Below are 13,740 nucleotides of genomic sequence, written 5' to 3' on the forward strand. Positions count from 1 at the left end.
GGGCGGCGTGCGCGTGTACACTTTCCGGGCCAGCGGCCGCCAGACCAAACCGCAGTGCCACTGTTGCCTTTGTGTGCTTTCGCGCTCTGTGGTAACCAGGCTCGGCTGCTGCGACGGACACGCTTTGTTGGTCCGCTTAGGCGCTGCGTGTGCATGGGTGCGCGTGCTGCCGCGGCCGAGCAATCGGAAATCTGCGCCCGACGGGGTCCAGCGGAGACAAATGGGCGGCGAAATGAGGCCCGGTACAAAGAGGCCCGGAAGCAACGAAAGTAACAACGGATCCGGCGATGACGCGGAAAGAGAGATTAGAGACGGCTTCGCTGCCTGCGGGATGCAGGAAAGAAATTCAGGTGCACGTACGTGCCTTTTGTGAACCCACGGGTAAGACTGTGAGTCATGTAATGCGCGGTGCAATGCGGTGGCAATGTACCGAGCGCAAGGGCATGCTTCGCTGGCGGAGGATTAAAAAAAATGGTTTTGGGTAAAGGAAAGACGCAGTAACTGCCTCACTTGTCGGTGGGCGCCTCATTCACGACGTAACGGAAGCGGTGAAAGAGGGAGTAAAAGAAGAAAAGGGGGCCGTGTAGTGGAGGGCTCCGGAAGAATTCGGCCAACTGGAGATCTTTGACGCACATTGACATGGCGCGACACACGGGCGCCTTTTGCATTTCGCATATACATCGTAACGCTGCCTTCGCGGCCAGAATTGAACACTCATCCTCGGGCTGAGCTGCCGAACACCATATATAACCATTAAGCCACCGCAGAGTATATGGAGATTATAACCACAGAGCCACTGCATGCGGAGAGTGGAGGTTTAAAAAGTTACAAGACCAGATATCTGACGCGAAAATTATGCGAAGTATAGTTACCTTACTGAATGCGTTTACTAAGCTTCACACACGGGACAGAATTTTTCTGGGGGGTGAAGGTGGGCGGAGTTTGGTCGAGGGTGGCGGTAGGTGGGTGGGCATATCATTTATAGGAACATTAAGTGGGTAGGGCCGCCTATAGATGGGACGGGGAGGTAGCTGGTTGGTTTAATGAGGGCAGCTGATTCTCCAACTGCGTCGTTGTCGTCGCTTTTAGAGCGCAGCTCTTTGGCGTCCGTTCCTGGGTTTCGCGTCGTCGTCGGCGTTGTCGTCGGCGTCGGCCTCGTAACCAGCTCCGCCCCCCTTTCATCCGCAGCTGGGGTTGACTCACTATCGGCGTCAGCGGCATCAGTCAGTCGCTGCTATCTCTTCCCTCCTCCCTTTATCGTGTTGTCCGCTTGCTGCGCGCGCTTCTGCCCCCATCGTTTGCCGCTGGGTGTACACGCCGCCCCCCTCCCCCTCTTCCTGCGAGTCTCCGGTTGTCAAAGCGCCGGCTCGAACTTAATTCCTTTCTTCGCTCCTCCTCCAATGCAACCCCTGTGCGGTGGCAATCAGAGAGCCAGATCGGTGGCGGCGGATCTGTATATGTGCACCGCCCGAGCCGAAATTGCCGCTGCCGTTCGCCACTGCGAAATTATCTGCCAGTTCTTTCTGAGCCATGAGCGAGACGACCGATGGAAGTCCTCCGTCATGCTAAAAAAAAAATTCTGTGATAGCGCATACATGTGTTGCTCGATTTCTTTGCCTCAATCTATCGAAAAGGTGAAACAACTTATTTGCTGCGCTCAAATTTCGCATTAGGAAGTAACGTAATCGTCGGTAATTTTTTTCATTCCGCTGCTGGGTGGAGGTGGTTTGGTGACGGGTGGCGCTTTTGTGCTATGGCGCTTCTGAAGGGTGAAGTTGGTGGGGGTAGGTGTGATGGTGGATCGAGTTTAGCGGTGGGTTGGCAGCCCCCTAGCTAGGGTGTTGCTGTGGACATGGCTGATGTTTTGGAGGGCGTTCCTCGCTCTGGAGGCCTCGCTTCAACAGACTGGCGTCCGCCAACACTGTAAACATTATAAACATGGTCATTGGCCTAGACGGGCAAAGCAGAACACCGTGGCTAAAATATGCAGAAAACTGATGTTCGACGGTCTCGGAAGGGAACAGCAGTTTACGATAGACGGTGAAGTGTTGGAAGTAGTATAAGGGCATTCACTCTTAGGGCAGGTAGTGACCGCAGATCCGGACCACGAGCGCGAAATAACTGTAGGAGAATAAGAATGGGGTGGAGTTCTCAGATCTCAGATCATTCTCAGATCATGAACTGCAATTCCAGAGAAAAGTATACAAAGTTGTGTCTTACCGCTTACTCACCTGTGGAGCAGAAACGTAGGGTCTAAGGAAAAGAGTTTAACTTCGATTAAGTACGAGCCATATGGAAAGGAAAATGAAAGATGTAGTGTAACGTTAAGAGACACGAAGAGGGCAGAGTGGGTCAGGGAACAGACGCGAGCTAATGGCATCCGAGTCGAAATCAAGGAGAAGGAATGAGTCAGGTGGTCGAAAGAGATTAGGAAGTTTGCAGGGATAAGGTTGTCGCAGTTGGCACAGGACAGGGCTAATTGGAGGGATATAAGAGAGGCTTTTGTTCTGCAGTTTGCCTATATAGTTAGGTTATTGAAGGTGATTATGATGGCTAGAGAGAAGGAACAGATGAAAGAAAAGTCAGGGAGGTTAGCCAATATCTGGTTGGCTACCCTGTAGTTGGGGTGAGGGACGACAAAGTTAAAAGGGAGCGTTCCTTTTGTCTACGATCGGGTGACCTATGCTGAACGACGAGAAGAAAAAAAAGCGTCGCTTTTGGCCACGTAGTTTGATGGCGACATCTGCTGCATGTGAGAAAAAAAAAAAGTCAAATAATACTCAGGGCTCGGCTTCCACGCCGAACAACAAGAACAACAAAAGAAATACTCCAGAATGACAGTAGCAGCACTTTCAGCATGGCGAGTGGGAAAGGGAAGAAAAGAAAACCAATTAAAAGAACGTGGAAAAAACAGCCGCCCGTTGCCAAGCGAAATATATATATAGTATACGGCTGCGCCCACGACTTCTGCATGTCGCGCGTTTTGGCTTCCGTCGGCGGCATGTTGCCTTTTTCTCTACCTTGTATAGTCATCTCCTATCCAGAATAGTTACTTTATTACCTTCCTCTCTAAAAAAAATAACGACTACATAGTAACAAATAGGTTTTCAGCAGCGCGAAGCAGCACGAGGAATATGATACACGTGCTCTTAATAGCTCAGCTCTTTGTATTGTCTCTTTATTTATGGAATGCATGAGCTAATGCGACAGTGATCTGTGAATTATTACGGCCGGCCTCATTAGCACAATACATGTTTTATTCGCGGCAGATCAGTTCCACGCGCGGAAAGGAAAGGGGTCGGTGTAGTTCTTCAATGGACACTTTCTCGCTCGGGGTAGAAGGGAGCGGTGGGAGGAGGGGGGGGGGGATGTCTCTTATAGTTGGTGCGCTGGACTTTTCGAAATGCATATTCAAGCAATCCAAAGGGAGTGCACTAGAGGAGAGATTAGTCCCTTTTTTTCCAATGCACATATTTGTATACTAGTTCGCCTATCGTGAAAGTATTTCTATTCCTGAATGGGAGTGAGTTACTTCCCCGACTCACTCTGCATGGCTTCGAAGAAGTGTGCCACTTCTCTCTAAAAAAAAAAAAAAAAAGAGCGAGAGAGTTAAATATGGGACAAGCGTTTACATCCCAAGAAATAGTTGTTGAAACTCCCTTAGTGTGAAAAAGTATGGTCAGATACATGGAAAGTTGTGTGCGTTTCGCGTCACGCTTTGTGCGCCTTAGATCATTTTTGCTTCGTCATAGTGAGATTCCCCTTCCTCTTGTATACAACTATGCTTGTGCCGCATTTAATGCGCTAACCACACAGACGCTTAAGCTACAACGCCCTTGCGCGCGAAAGTGCGTTATTAAGTGACGCATGTAGTTTCCTCGGTGACCCACTTTTCCTCTGCAACGGGCAGAAAAGCCCTAAGGAAGGACCGTCCTCCAACTTGGGCCAGCGCAGAACAATGGTGCATTCAGAACCGCAGCCTTGTCTCGTGCCCTGAAACGAGTCTTAGCGAGGGCTGGTCGTAGTCGAAGGGTGAGGAGAGGAGGCACTCAGCATTGCAGAAGACAATGGAGTGCGCCGAGAAAGGGCGAATCGCGCCACCAGACCACCGGGCGACGCGAATAGAGATAAGTGGGGTAATTTTGTGGCGGGACATTCCGCTCGACGGGGCCTTGAACTTGAAGGCCGCGCTGCCGAAGCCGGGCTTTGCAATAAACGGGAGCCCTTCCTGGTGTCGCGTCTGGACGCGTGTTGTATGTCCGCTTGAATGTGTTGTATGTCCGCTTGAATATATCGGGCAGTTACTACGTTTAACACTACGAGCGGCTTACAGCGGATATAGAACAAGTAGTAAACATCTCGTAGCACGCCGCCCTGTTTCTACTCACGCTAGGAACAGTTAAGGAAAAACGAATGCGCGTGAGAGGCGCCAATCGTTTCTGGTATTACGAAAGTCACGACGAACGGTCATCTACATCAGTCGGCAATGCACGCCTTTGCGGTCGCGACCTCACCCGGTATACCTGACACGCGAGTTCACTATAGTTCCCTATACAAAAGATCGATTGCCTTACTGCTCTCTTTCTCTCACGTTGAGGGGCCTTCCCGCCTCTGAAGTACAGCGTGACTACTCATTTAACGACATCTTACCCCAATTTTGTCTTATGTCATCAAGAACTATCCTCACATCGCAGCTCTTCATATACTCTGTCTGCAATGATATATACACGCTACACTCTCGTCTTCACAGCATCATCAAAATCGCTACTTCCATCTGTATACAGTCATATCTTCGTATAGGACACATGGTGCAGCCTTTCTGAGCTACAGCTGAACCGATCGTTATAACGAAGTTTAAGGGGCCCGGCGACTACTTCGTTATAGCCGTAGCTTCGTTGTAGCCCGCGTTGACCGAGCTTCCAAGGGGAAGTGTCATTCCTCCGTTGTATCCATTATTTCGTTATGACCAGGTCCGACTGTATTTATAATTATTCCCTGCAGCTAGCTTGCGAGCAGTGAAAGTGGTTCTCGTATACGTCTTCACCAAAGCATGCAATTTTCACTAATGCGCGACCTCGCAGCGCACGCGTTGCGATGTCGCGTCCGCTCTTTGTCGTCCTCCGTGCATGCGCGAACACAGCCAACATGCAGGGCCGCGGGTCCTCGCAAAACAGCCGGCTTTTCCTTTTTCTCTCGGCGGACGCCCTGTCCCCAGAGCGAGAAGACGACGCTCCGGTTTTCCTCCAAGCTTCACTGTATTACGGCGCGCGCGTGGAGCGTATGTACACGTTTGTGAGCGTGCGTGCGTGCGTGCGTAGAGAGAGACACCACGCAGCAGGGGTGTTCACGGCCGGGCGGCACGTCTTCCGCCGCCCGTCGCACCACCACCACCACCAGCCACCCACCATTCAGCAGGAAAGGGAGAGGAAAAAAAAAAGAGAACCGCGCGGCGTCTGTTCCCGTACCAGAGGCTCACTTGTCGCGTGACGGAGCTACTCGAAGAGCCCGGGACATCCCTCTCTAGCTGTCGCTCGAAAGCGAGTCCCCGCCACGGTGTCCGGTAGCAGCTTAGGCACAGCCGTACACGACGATCGACCAGGATGGTGAAGTCCACGGGACAGGTGAGACCGTGTGTCTGTGTATTGCGAGGTGTAAGCACAACAATTCTCGAGCGCGGGTAGGTTTGTCTGTGCAGTGTTGTTTGTTTTCTTGCTCCGTTTTTACTTGGTGTATGTGTCTGTTTGTTTTCCTATGGCCGAAACTACGATGTGTTTTACATCCAAGAGCTCCACAGTGGATAGCGTGTATTGGAGGGATACGATATTGAATTCCTTCCGAGTACAGGAGGGTAGCATATCAAGCTTCCCAGAATATCGAGTGGAAACAGCGTGAGGTTTTTAACACGCATCGAAATAAATGAAGCGGGTGGGGAGTGTTTCTGCACCAGCTCCAGCAACTGGATGCAATAGCCGATGACCTACCGCGGCAAGCAATTTACACCGTCCACGTTTATCACCCGTGCTTTACGTGGTGGTGGTGGTGCTTATGCACAGGCGAAGTTAGCCTTGCAGGGGGTCTGCCTGAATCACTTAAAGGTGTCTCTACTCCGACAGTGTTCATGTCACTGCTCGCCGCTCAGTTCGTGAACCCTATGCGCTGTGCTTTACGCAGTAGGGGGCTTGCACACGCACATGTATCTCCTTTTACTGTTTAAACTAATGTTTACTGTTTACTGATGTTTAAACTATTTTAAACTCTTATGTGGTTGCTGATGCGCCAATATAAACCCACCATAACTAACTACTACTCAACATTATAGGTTCTTTCATTACGCGAAAGAAAAACGCTTCTCTGCTGTACAATGTCAGCGCACATTAAAGACCCTCACGTGGTCTTCAGTACGGTATCTCTCATAGCGCTCATATGCAGCCTATTACCACAACCATACGCTTGCTATACGCAGAGAGTTCTTTCGGTAGCTTTACAGCACGCTTCTGCCCAAAAAGGCGGAACGAGATCAACGCAAAGGGACGGCAGTGCCCCACTGAGAGGAGGGAGATCTACAGGAGAGGCCTCATTAAGGGGCACCCCCCCCCCCCCCCCCCCCTACCCGCATACTCGAAAGGTTCAAGGTCACTCCTTGCGAGCCGAATCGCGAAGCGGCCACGATGTTGGAATCTCATCCACCGCGATCCTGAGAAAGACAAGCAAACAAGTAAACAACAACATCCAAGAACGCATGCACTTTCAGGTGCGCGCAGTAAATTGCAGTACCGCATGATGTGGTGAGGCGTCGGGCTGACGTTTTCGTGTCCGTTGTACTTTGACGTGCATGATCCCGGAGAGGGCTGTTATCGGTAACCTCTCCTGCACCGTAGGCAGTAGTGGACCGCATATAGACGGAAGTTTGGTGCTGCTGAAGGAAAGAGGAAAGCACGCATTTATGTGCGATGCATCGCGCAGCTTATTCACGCTATTCGCGCGGTAATTCAGGCTGAGGGGAAAATTCAAAGGCTCGCAACGTCTGCATACGACGCCGCCGTCCGTGCTGATGTATGCAGTCGTCACCGCTCCATTTAGTGTGGAGGATGCCGGAAAAGACAGCATGAAGGAAAAGCTGGAAAAAAAACCCAAGTGACCTTGACCGCTGTTTACAGCTGTATTGTACGCGTGGTTAATTTGTTTTATAGCGCTGAGCACAAGTCAAGTAGATCTGTGTGTGGTAAATTTGCCCCCCCCCCCCCCCCCCTCTTTTTTTTTGTAATGCAGCTTCCAATGTGCACGATCGGTCGCACGTGGGCGCAAACGTGCTGCACGTGCACCTTGGGTATTACTAGCCGTTCTTTTTTTTTTTTCTCAAGGCTGCAGAATCGGGAAGTGCGTTCGACTGGTGAGGGAGGTAGGTAATTTCTACAGCACGATGTTACACAATATCAAGGTGTGTTGCTGGGCGAGTTGGTTGGGGAACATCTTGAGAACAAACAGCGCTTACAGACAAAGGACCAGAACAAGAAGGACACACAACTTGTGTGTCCTTCACACAAGTTGTGTGTCCTTCTTGTTCTGGTCCTTTGTCTGTAAGCGCTGTTTGTTCTCAAGATGTTACACAATATATTCGTTTTCAGATGGTTCGGTCGGCGCGACAAGTTGCAGAAGTAGGCGGGGGCTTTCTCCTTGGCCCTAATATAAACTTTATTTGCAAGTTATTTAGAAAACGACGGGGATGGCTGCTATAAACTCAGAAATGATTTGAAACTTTGGGCCAGAGCTCGCACCCGCGAAACTCTGTCAGCGCAAAACAAGGATGAGTCGGAGCCAAACGTAACTCGATCCGCACTCATGTACGTCTCTCCGCCGAGAGTTCCACGACTTCTGTTAACTATCTTTCTCGGTCATTGACCCTCGGGACAGCGTCCAACCAAACCGCTTCCTGCTCAAGGTCGACTAGAGTTCAGGTCGCCGACCTGATGAAACGCGCCGATGCGTTCCCCCTTCCCTGCCTGTGGGGAACGGGGAAACACAACATCGTTTGTCTCCCCCGTCCCTTTTATGCGAGGAAGGGGAAACGCACCCGCGTCTGCGGTCTGCAGGCGCGATGATTGAGAACTCAGAAATGACCGCGGCGCGCTGTCAAGCACGGATTGCCGCGGCTGCAAGTACCTTCAACACGAAGGTACACGCAGAAATCTCCACGAGTACACAAAGAAGTAAGATTCCTTGGGCATGCGGTCTCTTGAGCCACCCGCAAGGGAATATTCGCTGACGTCGCAGCGGGCGCCATTTTTTAAGGCGAAAGCCTTTAATGCCTCATGCTGTCGTTAGCAATCCGTGTCGGCAGCCTCGTCTGCGTCCGTGTCGACAGCCGTGTCGACAGATGTGTCCGCGTTTTGACGGGTGTCCACCGAGATATGTGGGACAGTTACTGCGTAATTTCCTTTCCTCAAATACAATTTTCATTTTCTTCATTACGGGCCCCTCTTTCTTCTTTCACTGCCACTTCCTCCTTCCTGTCCACCGAGATGACTGAGAATTACAGCGCAATTTCCTTTCCTCAAAAAGCGTTCCGTTCAAAGGGCAAGGCATCGCGCCGAACGGATGGTGGCGTTCCGTGGACTCCCTGGCAGCGCTACAACACGCTGTCGCGTTCCACTCCTAAAGGCGAAGCTTAAGCGCCATTAATTAGCAGTCAATTAGTGCTGAGTGATTAATCTGCAATCAGTCATTAATTAATAATTTGGCATTACTTCGTCATCAATTATGTGTGACGTAATCCAGTGGTGACGTGACCAGTGTCACATAGGCAAAGAGTGGTGCGGAAAACGCTTTCGCCTCTACGCACTTTCAAAGTGCCACCTGAATTTTTTTTTTTTTTTGTCTGTGAAGCCCTGCGAAAAGCCGCGCGCGTTTCTAACGAGATTATCGCCTTCAACTCCGGCCGACACTACTATAGTGAACTAGATATTCTAGTTCACTATAGACACTACTGAACCCGCACCCTGGACAACAAAATGGCGCCCGTGACGTCACGTGAATACCCCCTGCGGAGGCTACTGAAGCCGCGTGGGGGCGGCTTTCAGAATAAACAAACATTGCAAAGTTTCGCTCCAACACTGCAGGGGCGGGGGAAAGGGTAGGGCTCAGGTGTGGTCAGTCAGCCTACGGATGACGCCGCTGAGGCGCTAGTGTTCAAGAGTCGGCCCACATCGTGATGATATTGAGGCTTTATTCTCACCTCCCCGTTGTGAATCATGCCGAGCAAATTTTATGGCGCATTGTTTCTCATTATTGCGTTAATTCCTTGTCTGCATTGCTTGATCCTGCAATTTGTCAGCGGTATGCTATACCTGGAGTGAAATCATCGGTATTGAGTATACATGTATATACGCTTTATCCTCTTTGTTTTGTTGTGGAAGCAACACTACGCTAGGTGTGAGAGATTTCGTGGAGACCCGGAGAGCCCCAACTGCGCATGCGCGAGGAGCGAGTGTGAGGCAGTTACTGCGTAATTTCCTTTCCTCAAATACAATTTTCATTTTCTTCATTACGGCCCCTCTTTCTTCTTTCACACCCACTTCCTCCCTTCCTCTACAAACGGATGACGGGTGTCCACCGAGATATGTGAGATAATTACGCAGTTACTGCGTAATTTCCTTTCCTCAAATACAATTTTCATTTTCTTAATTACGGCCACTCTTTCTCTTTCTTCCTTCACTCCCACTTCCTTCCTTCCTGTACGGTGCGGTTCCGGTGCCGACCGAGATGGCCATTTCCTTTCCTCAAAAAGGCAGGGCATCGCGCCAAACGGGTGGTGGCGTAAATTGGTAAATTAGTTTTTGAGGAAAGGAAATGGCGCAGTATCTGACATATATCGGCGGACACCTGAACCGCGCCGTAAGGAAAGGGAGGAAGGTGGGAGTGAAAGAAGAAAGAGAGAAAGAGGTGCCGTAGTACCTGGTGATCTTAAGCGTACACTGACATCGCACAGCACGCGGGCGCCTCTTTGCGTTTCGCCTCCATAGAAACGGGTGGTGGCGTTCCGTGAACTCCCTGGCAGCGCTACAACACGCTATCGCATCCCACTCCTAAAGGCGAAGCTTAAGCGTTATTAATTATCATTAATTAGGGTTTAGTCATTAATCAATAATTAGTCATCAATTGGTAATCTTCCGTTACTTTGTAATTAGTTATTCATTATGCATGACGTCATCCCGTGGTGACGTCACCAGTGCCACAGAGGCAGCCAAAGTGGTGCGGAAAGCGCTTTCGCCTCTACGCACTTTAGACAGTCAAAGTGCCCCCTGAATTTTTTGAGGCATTTTGTTCTCTAATACCGTCTGTGCCAAAAAAATTTTATTGGCTACCTCCCCGTTGTGAATCATGCCGAGCAAATTTTATGGCGCATTGTTTCTCATTATTGCGTTTATATGTTAATTCCTTGCCTACATTGCTTGATCCTGCAATTTGTCAGTGGTATGCTGCCTGGAGTGAAATCATCAGCATGGAGTATACATGTATACGTGCTTTATATTCTTTGTTTTTACACCCGCGAGGGCATTGTGGACACTTGCACAAGTCCCAACAGAGACTCTCTGCGTTGTTCCTCTTGATGACCGCCCCCACAGAGAGCCAGCACGAGACTAATCATTCCGCACTCACGCGCGCGGTGGAAAAAGTGGAAAAGGGGATCGGTCACGGAGAATCGAGGGCGGAGGGACGTGTGCACCCAGAAGACGCAGTTCCATACAACGCCCATTTCCGTGATCGTTCTGATCATCTGCTCCCGCTCGTAGCGTTTTGTTATTGTTTTTTTTTTTTTTGTCGCACAGAAGAATACCACCTGTGCACTTGCGTCTTTAAAACGGCGAAGCTTTGGTAAAATTTCAGCCGATGCCGTTTGGTCGGGAGCCGAATTCATGGAGGACATGGTTTCGCGGGTAAGAGCGGTGCGTGGCTAGAAGGACCTGAAGCTGGGCTAGCAGGTACTATCGGTGACAAAACTATCCAGGACACGGAAAAAGCGATCTAGGTCTACAGGTGTTATGCCTGCCAACGAACATCTGCTTTCACTGCGATCCGCTTCTGTTCCCGGGTGTGAGTCCTGGAGAGTTTTGTCTCCAATAGTAGATCGATGAGGGGAAAAAAATTCTTGCAGTACGGAGAACACTGGACGATTGTGACTGGACGTATACGCGTGCCGCTGGGTGCCGTTTGCGGAAGCTCTGCCTTGAATATACGTTGACTATGAAAAATTTGATAAGCCTGCTTCGGTGTCGTCTCTTCGCTCTACATCGGTCGCCGCCACGGCAGCGAAGCACGAGGGGTCGTCGGGGACGGGCAAAACGGAGAATTAAGGTCATCACGAAGCGGCAGATAGTGAAGACCAGCGCTCATGCCCGGAAACACAGTCGTCCTGCTCACAACAGTCTTGGGACGACGCCAGCCATAACAGCTCTTTTGCAGCTCTGCGCGGTCGTAGTGAGACATAGAATTCACACCTGGGTAACGGGAACGAACAGCTGTTCACTTGCGTTTTGTGCCGAGGTGCTCGCTCGCATGCATAAAACGCTGCTTCGCTTGGCTCGAGCGGGACGCAGATTGCAGAGACGTCCTTGGGCGATATTTCAGAGTGAGCTAAGTAGCCCCCCCCTGCCTTCTTTTTTTTGTCCTTCTAAGTGCGTTCACGCACGCGAGAAGATGATAAAAGAGAAGTGAGAGTCCTCGGGAAACAACGAGACATTTTCGAAGCCCCTCATGTGTTCCATTCAAAGAAGCCCGTTCTGAAGAGCGTATAGGCGAAGATTAGGCCTTGTGTGACTCTGAAACTGGGTGCCCGATACACGACGCTTCTGTTTAGTATACGAACTACACACTTGAGGCAGAAACGATAGAGAGGAAACAAAAGTCGGTTCAATATATATTCCCGCGCTGTCTCTTCCTTTCGCACCAAATCGCTTCGAGATCCCTCCGTACCCAGATCACGGCGAAACGAGCGTTTCTTCTCTTTTCCTCACTGCACGCACACTCGCACGCACGCAATTTGTATGCACGACCACCTTAATCTGCTGCAGAATCATCGAAGGCAAAATGGCGACTAACGAAGTGCACTATAGTTCAGGAAAATCAGAGACAAATCGTAGATTTATATATCAGGTACAAAAAAAAAATAATGATGGAAAAAGAGCAGACGGCAACGGGAAAAGGAAGTAATGGCAGCAATAAGTAACAAGTTTTCAAGGACAAGGAGGCAGGTATAAAACCGGTTAGAATGCACCAAGAATAGAACCGCTAAACAAAACCAACATAAAACGCACGTCTGACAAAAACTGAGGCAAGAGCAGGAAACGAACTGAAAACCTATTTTATTGCAACTGAGTAAAAGCGAAGGCGTCTTTTCACGCCTGATCACTGGACTTAATCGCGCTTGATCACTGTATCGTTGGAAAATCTCCCATTATTTCGCATTCTAGCTTGTCACTGGACCTGTTGAGAAACTATATATAGTTACATTTGAAACTCTCGTCGCAACCGCGGCAACTGCACCGCTTCCACTCGAGCGAGGCCCAAGCCAGCGATGTCACAATTGGAGATAATCAACAACAACAACAACTACAAAAAATCACAGATTTAAATTTGCGTTACAAAGAAAGGGATTTTGATAGATCATCAATTCACAAGCTTTTTGAGAACACGAAAAAGGACACATTTTGTTATGCTCTTAATTTCCTTGTTGCCATCAATACTGATAAACTATACCCTCATAAACACGATAACATTCAATTTAGCGTAACGCTAAGAGATCTTAGCGTATGCATAAAGAAAATGTAACTGTGCGGCGTATGGGCACCTCTAGTTGACCGTCCCGCTGTATTCTTGGCAGTCGATGGTAGTTTCGAGAAATGGAGTTCTGCGAACAGCGTTCTCTGCAATCTATAAATTGATATGAATCAGCCGATGTACGTGAGTCACCCTAAAAATAAACACCGGCCTCGAGCGAGCGTTTGTCCCGGTGCCAGAATCAGCAAAGAATTGAAGACTCCTTTTGTATATTCACAGAAAAGAAGAAAAGCCTGCTATATGACATTTACCTTTGCCGCGCAATTAATTTTATCGAATAACTGCGCGCCGAGGGGGGGGATGCAGGGAGCCTGCTATGGAGAAGTGAAGGCGGCGGTAGATGTGCTAATCTTTGCATTTCACGTATTTTGACTGAATTTCGCTTTGAATATTTTTAGTTGTAACAGGTAGTTCTAATATACATTTTGATTCGTGCTCAGTGTCCATAAAAACTGGAAATTCAGAACTTTAAAAGCCCACTTCGTTCGGGGAAGGCTTTCAGCCGCGACAACTGGTGTAGTCTTGCACGCGTGGTCGCTGGGCCGTCGGCAGCGGCGAACCCGTTTCGTCGACCGCCAAGAAAGAAATATGTATGCCGTAGCGAGAGGCGTGATCAGCGCCGACAGTGATGAGTGATCCGGCCAGGCAACGGATAAAACCAGCGGTAAAACCTGTCGACGGTTGCCGTGCATGCGTGAATACGTGTACTGCATGTCGCGGCTTATACAGGCGGAACCTGCACTGACGTACGAAGAGGATTTAACGCAGCTAGGGACAAAAGAAAGAAAAAGAAGGGATGAAGGATAGAGCGAGAAAAGAAAGAAAGAAAGAAAGAAAGAAAGAAAGAAAGAAAGAAAGAAAGAAAGAAAGAAAGAAAGAAAGAAAGAAAGGAAGGAAGGAAGGAAG

The 13,740-nt window shown here is 49.5% G+C and overlaps 1 protein-coding gene across 3 annotated transcripts in view; it reads left to right on the forward strand.

Moving 5' to 3' along the window:
• Nucleotides 1-13,740, forward strand: part of Zw (glucose-6-phosphate 1-dehydrogenase Zw) — a 43,854-nt gene that overhangs the window by 13,890 nt on the left and 16,224 nt on the right. Inside the window, exon 1 of one of the 3 annotated variants that reach the window (XM_089570663.1) lies at nt 5,472-5,621. The exons of the other annotated variants lie outside the window; for them this stretch is intronic. Coding sequence (XP_089426789.1) covers nt 5,601-5,621 — 21 coding nt within the window. The 5' untranslated portion in view covers nt 5,472-5,600. Of the gene's footprint in view, nt 1-5,471; nt 5,622-13,740 lie in introns of those variants that run through there. 3 annotated transcript variants of the gene reach the window in all.

This window comes from Amblyomma mixtum, chromosome 2 (genome assembly GCF_055824585.1).
Source record: "Amblyomma mixtum isolate Tamu chromosome 2, ASM5582458v1, whole genome shotgun sequence".
NCBI classification, from domain to species: domain Eukaryota; kingdom Metazoa; phylum Arthropoda; class Arachnida; order Ixodida; family Ixodidae; genus Amblyomma; species Amblyomma mixtum.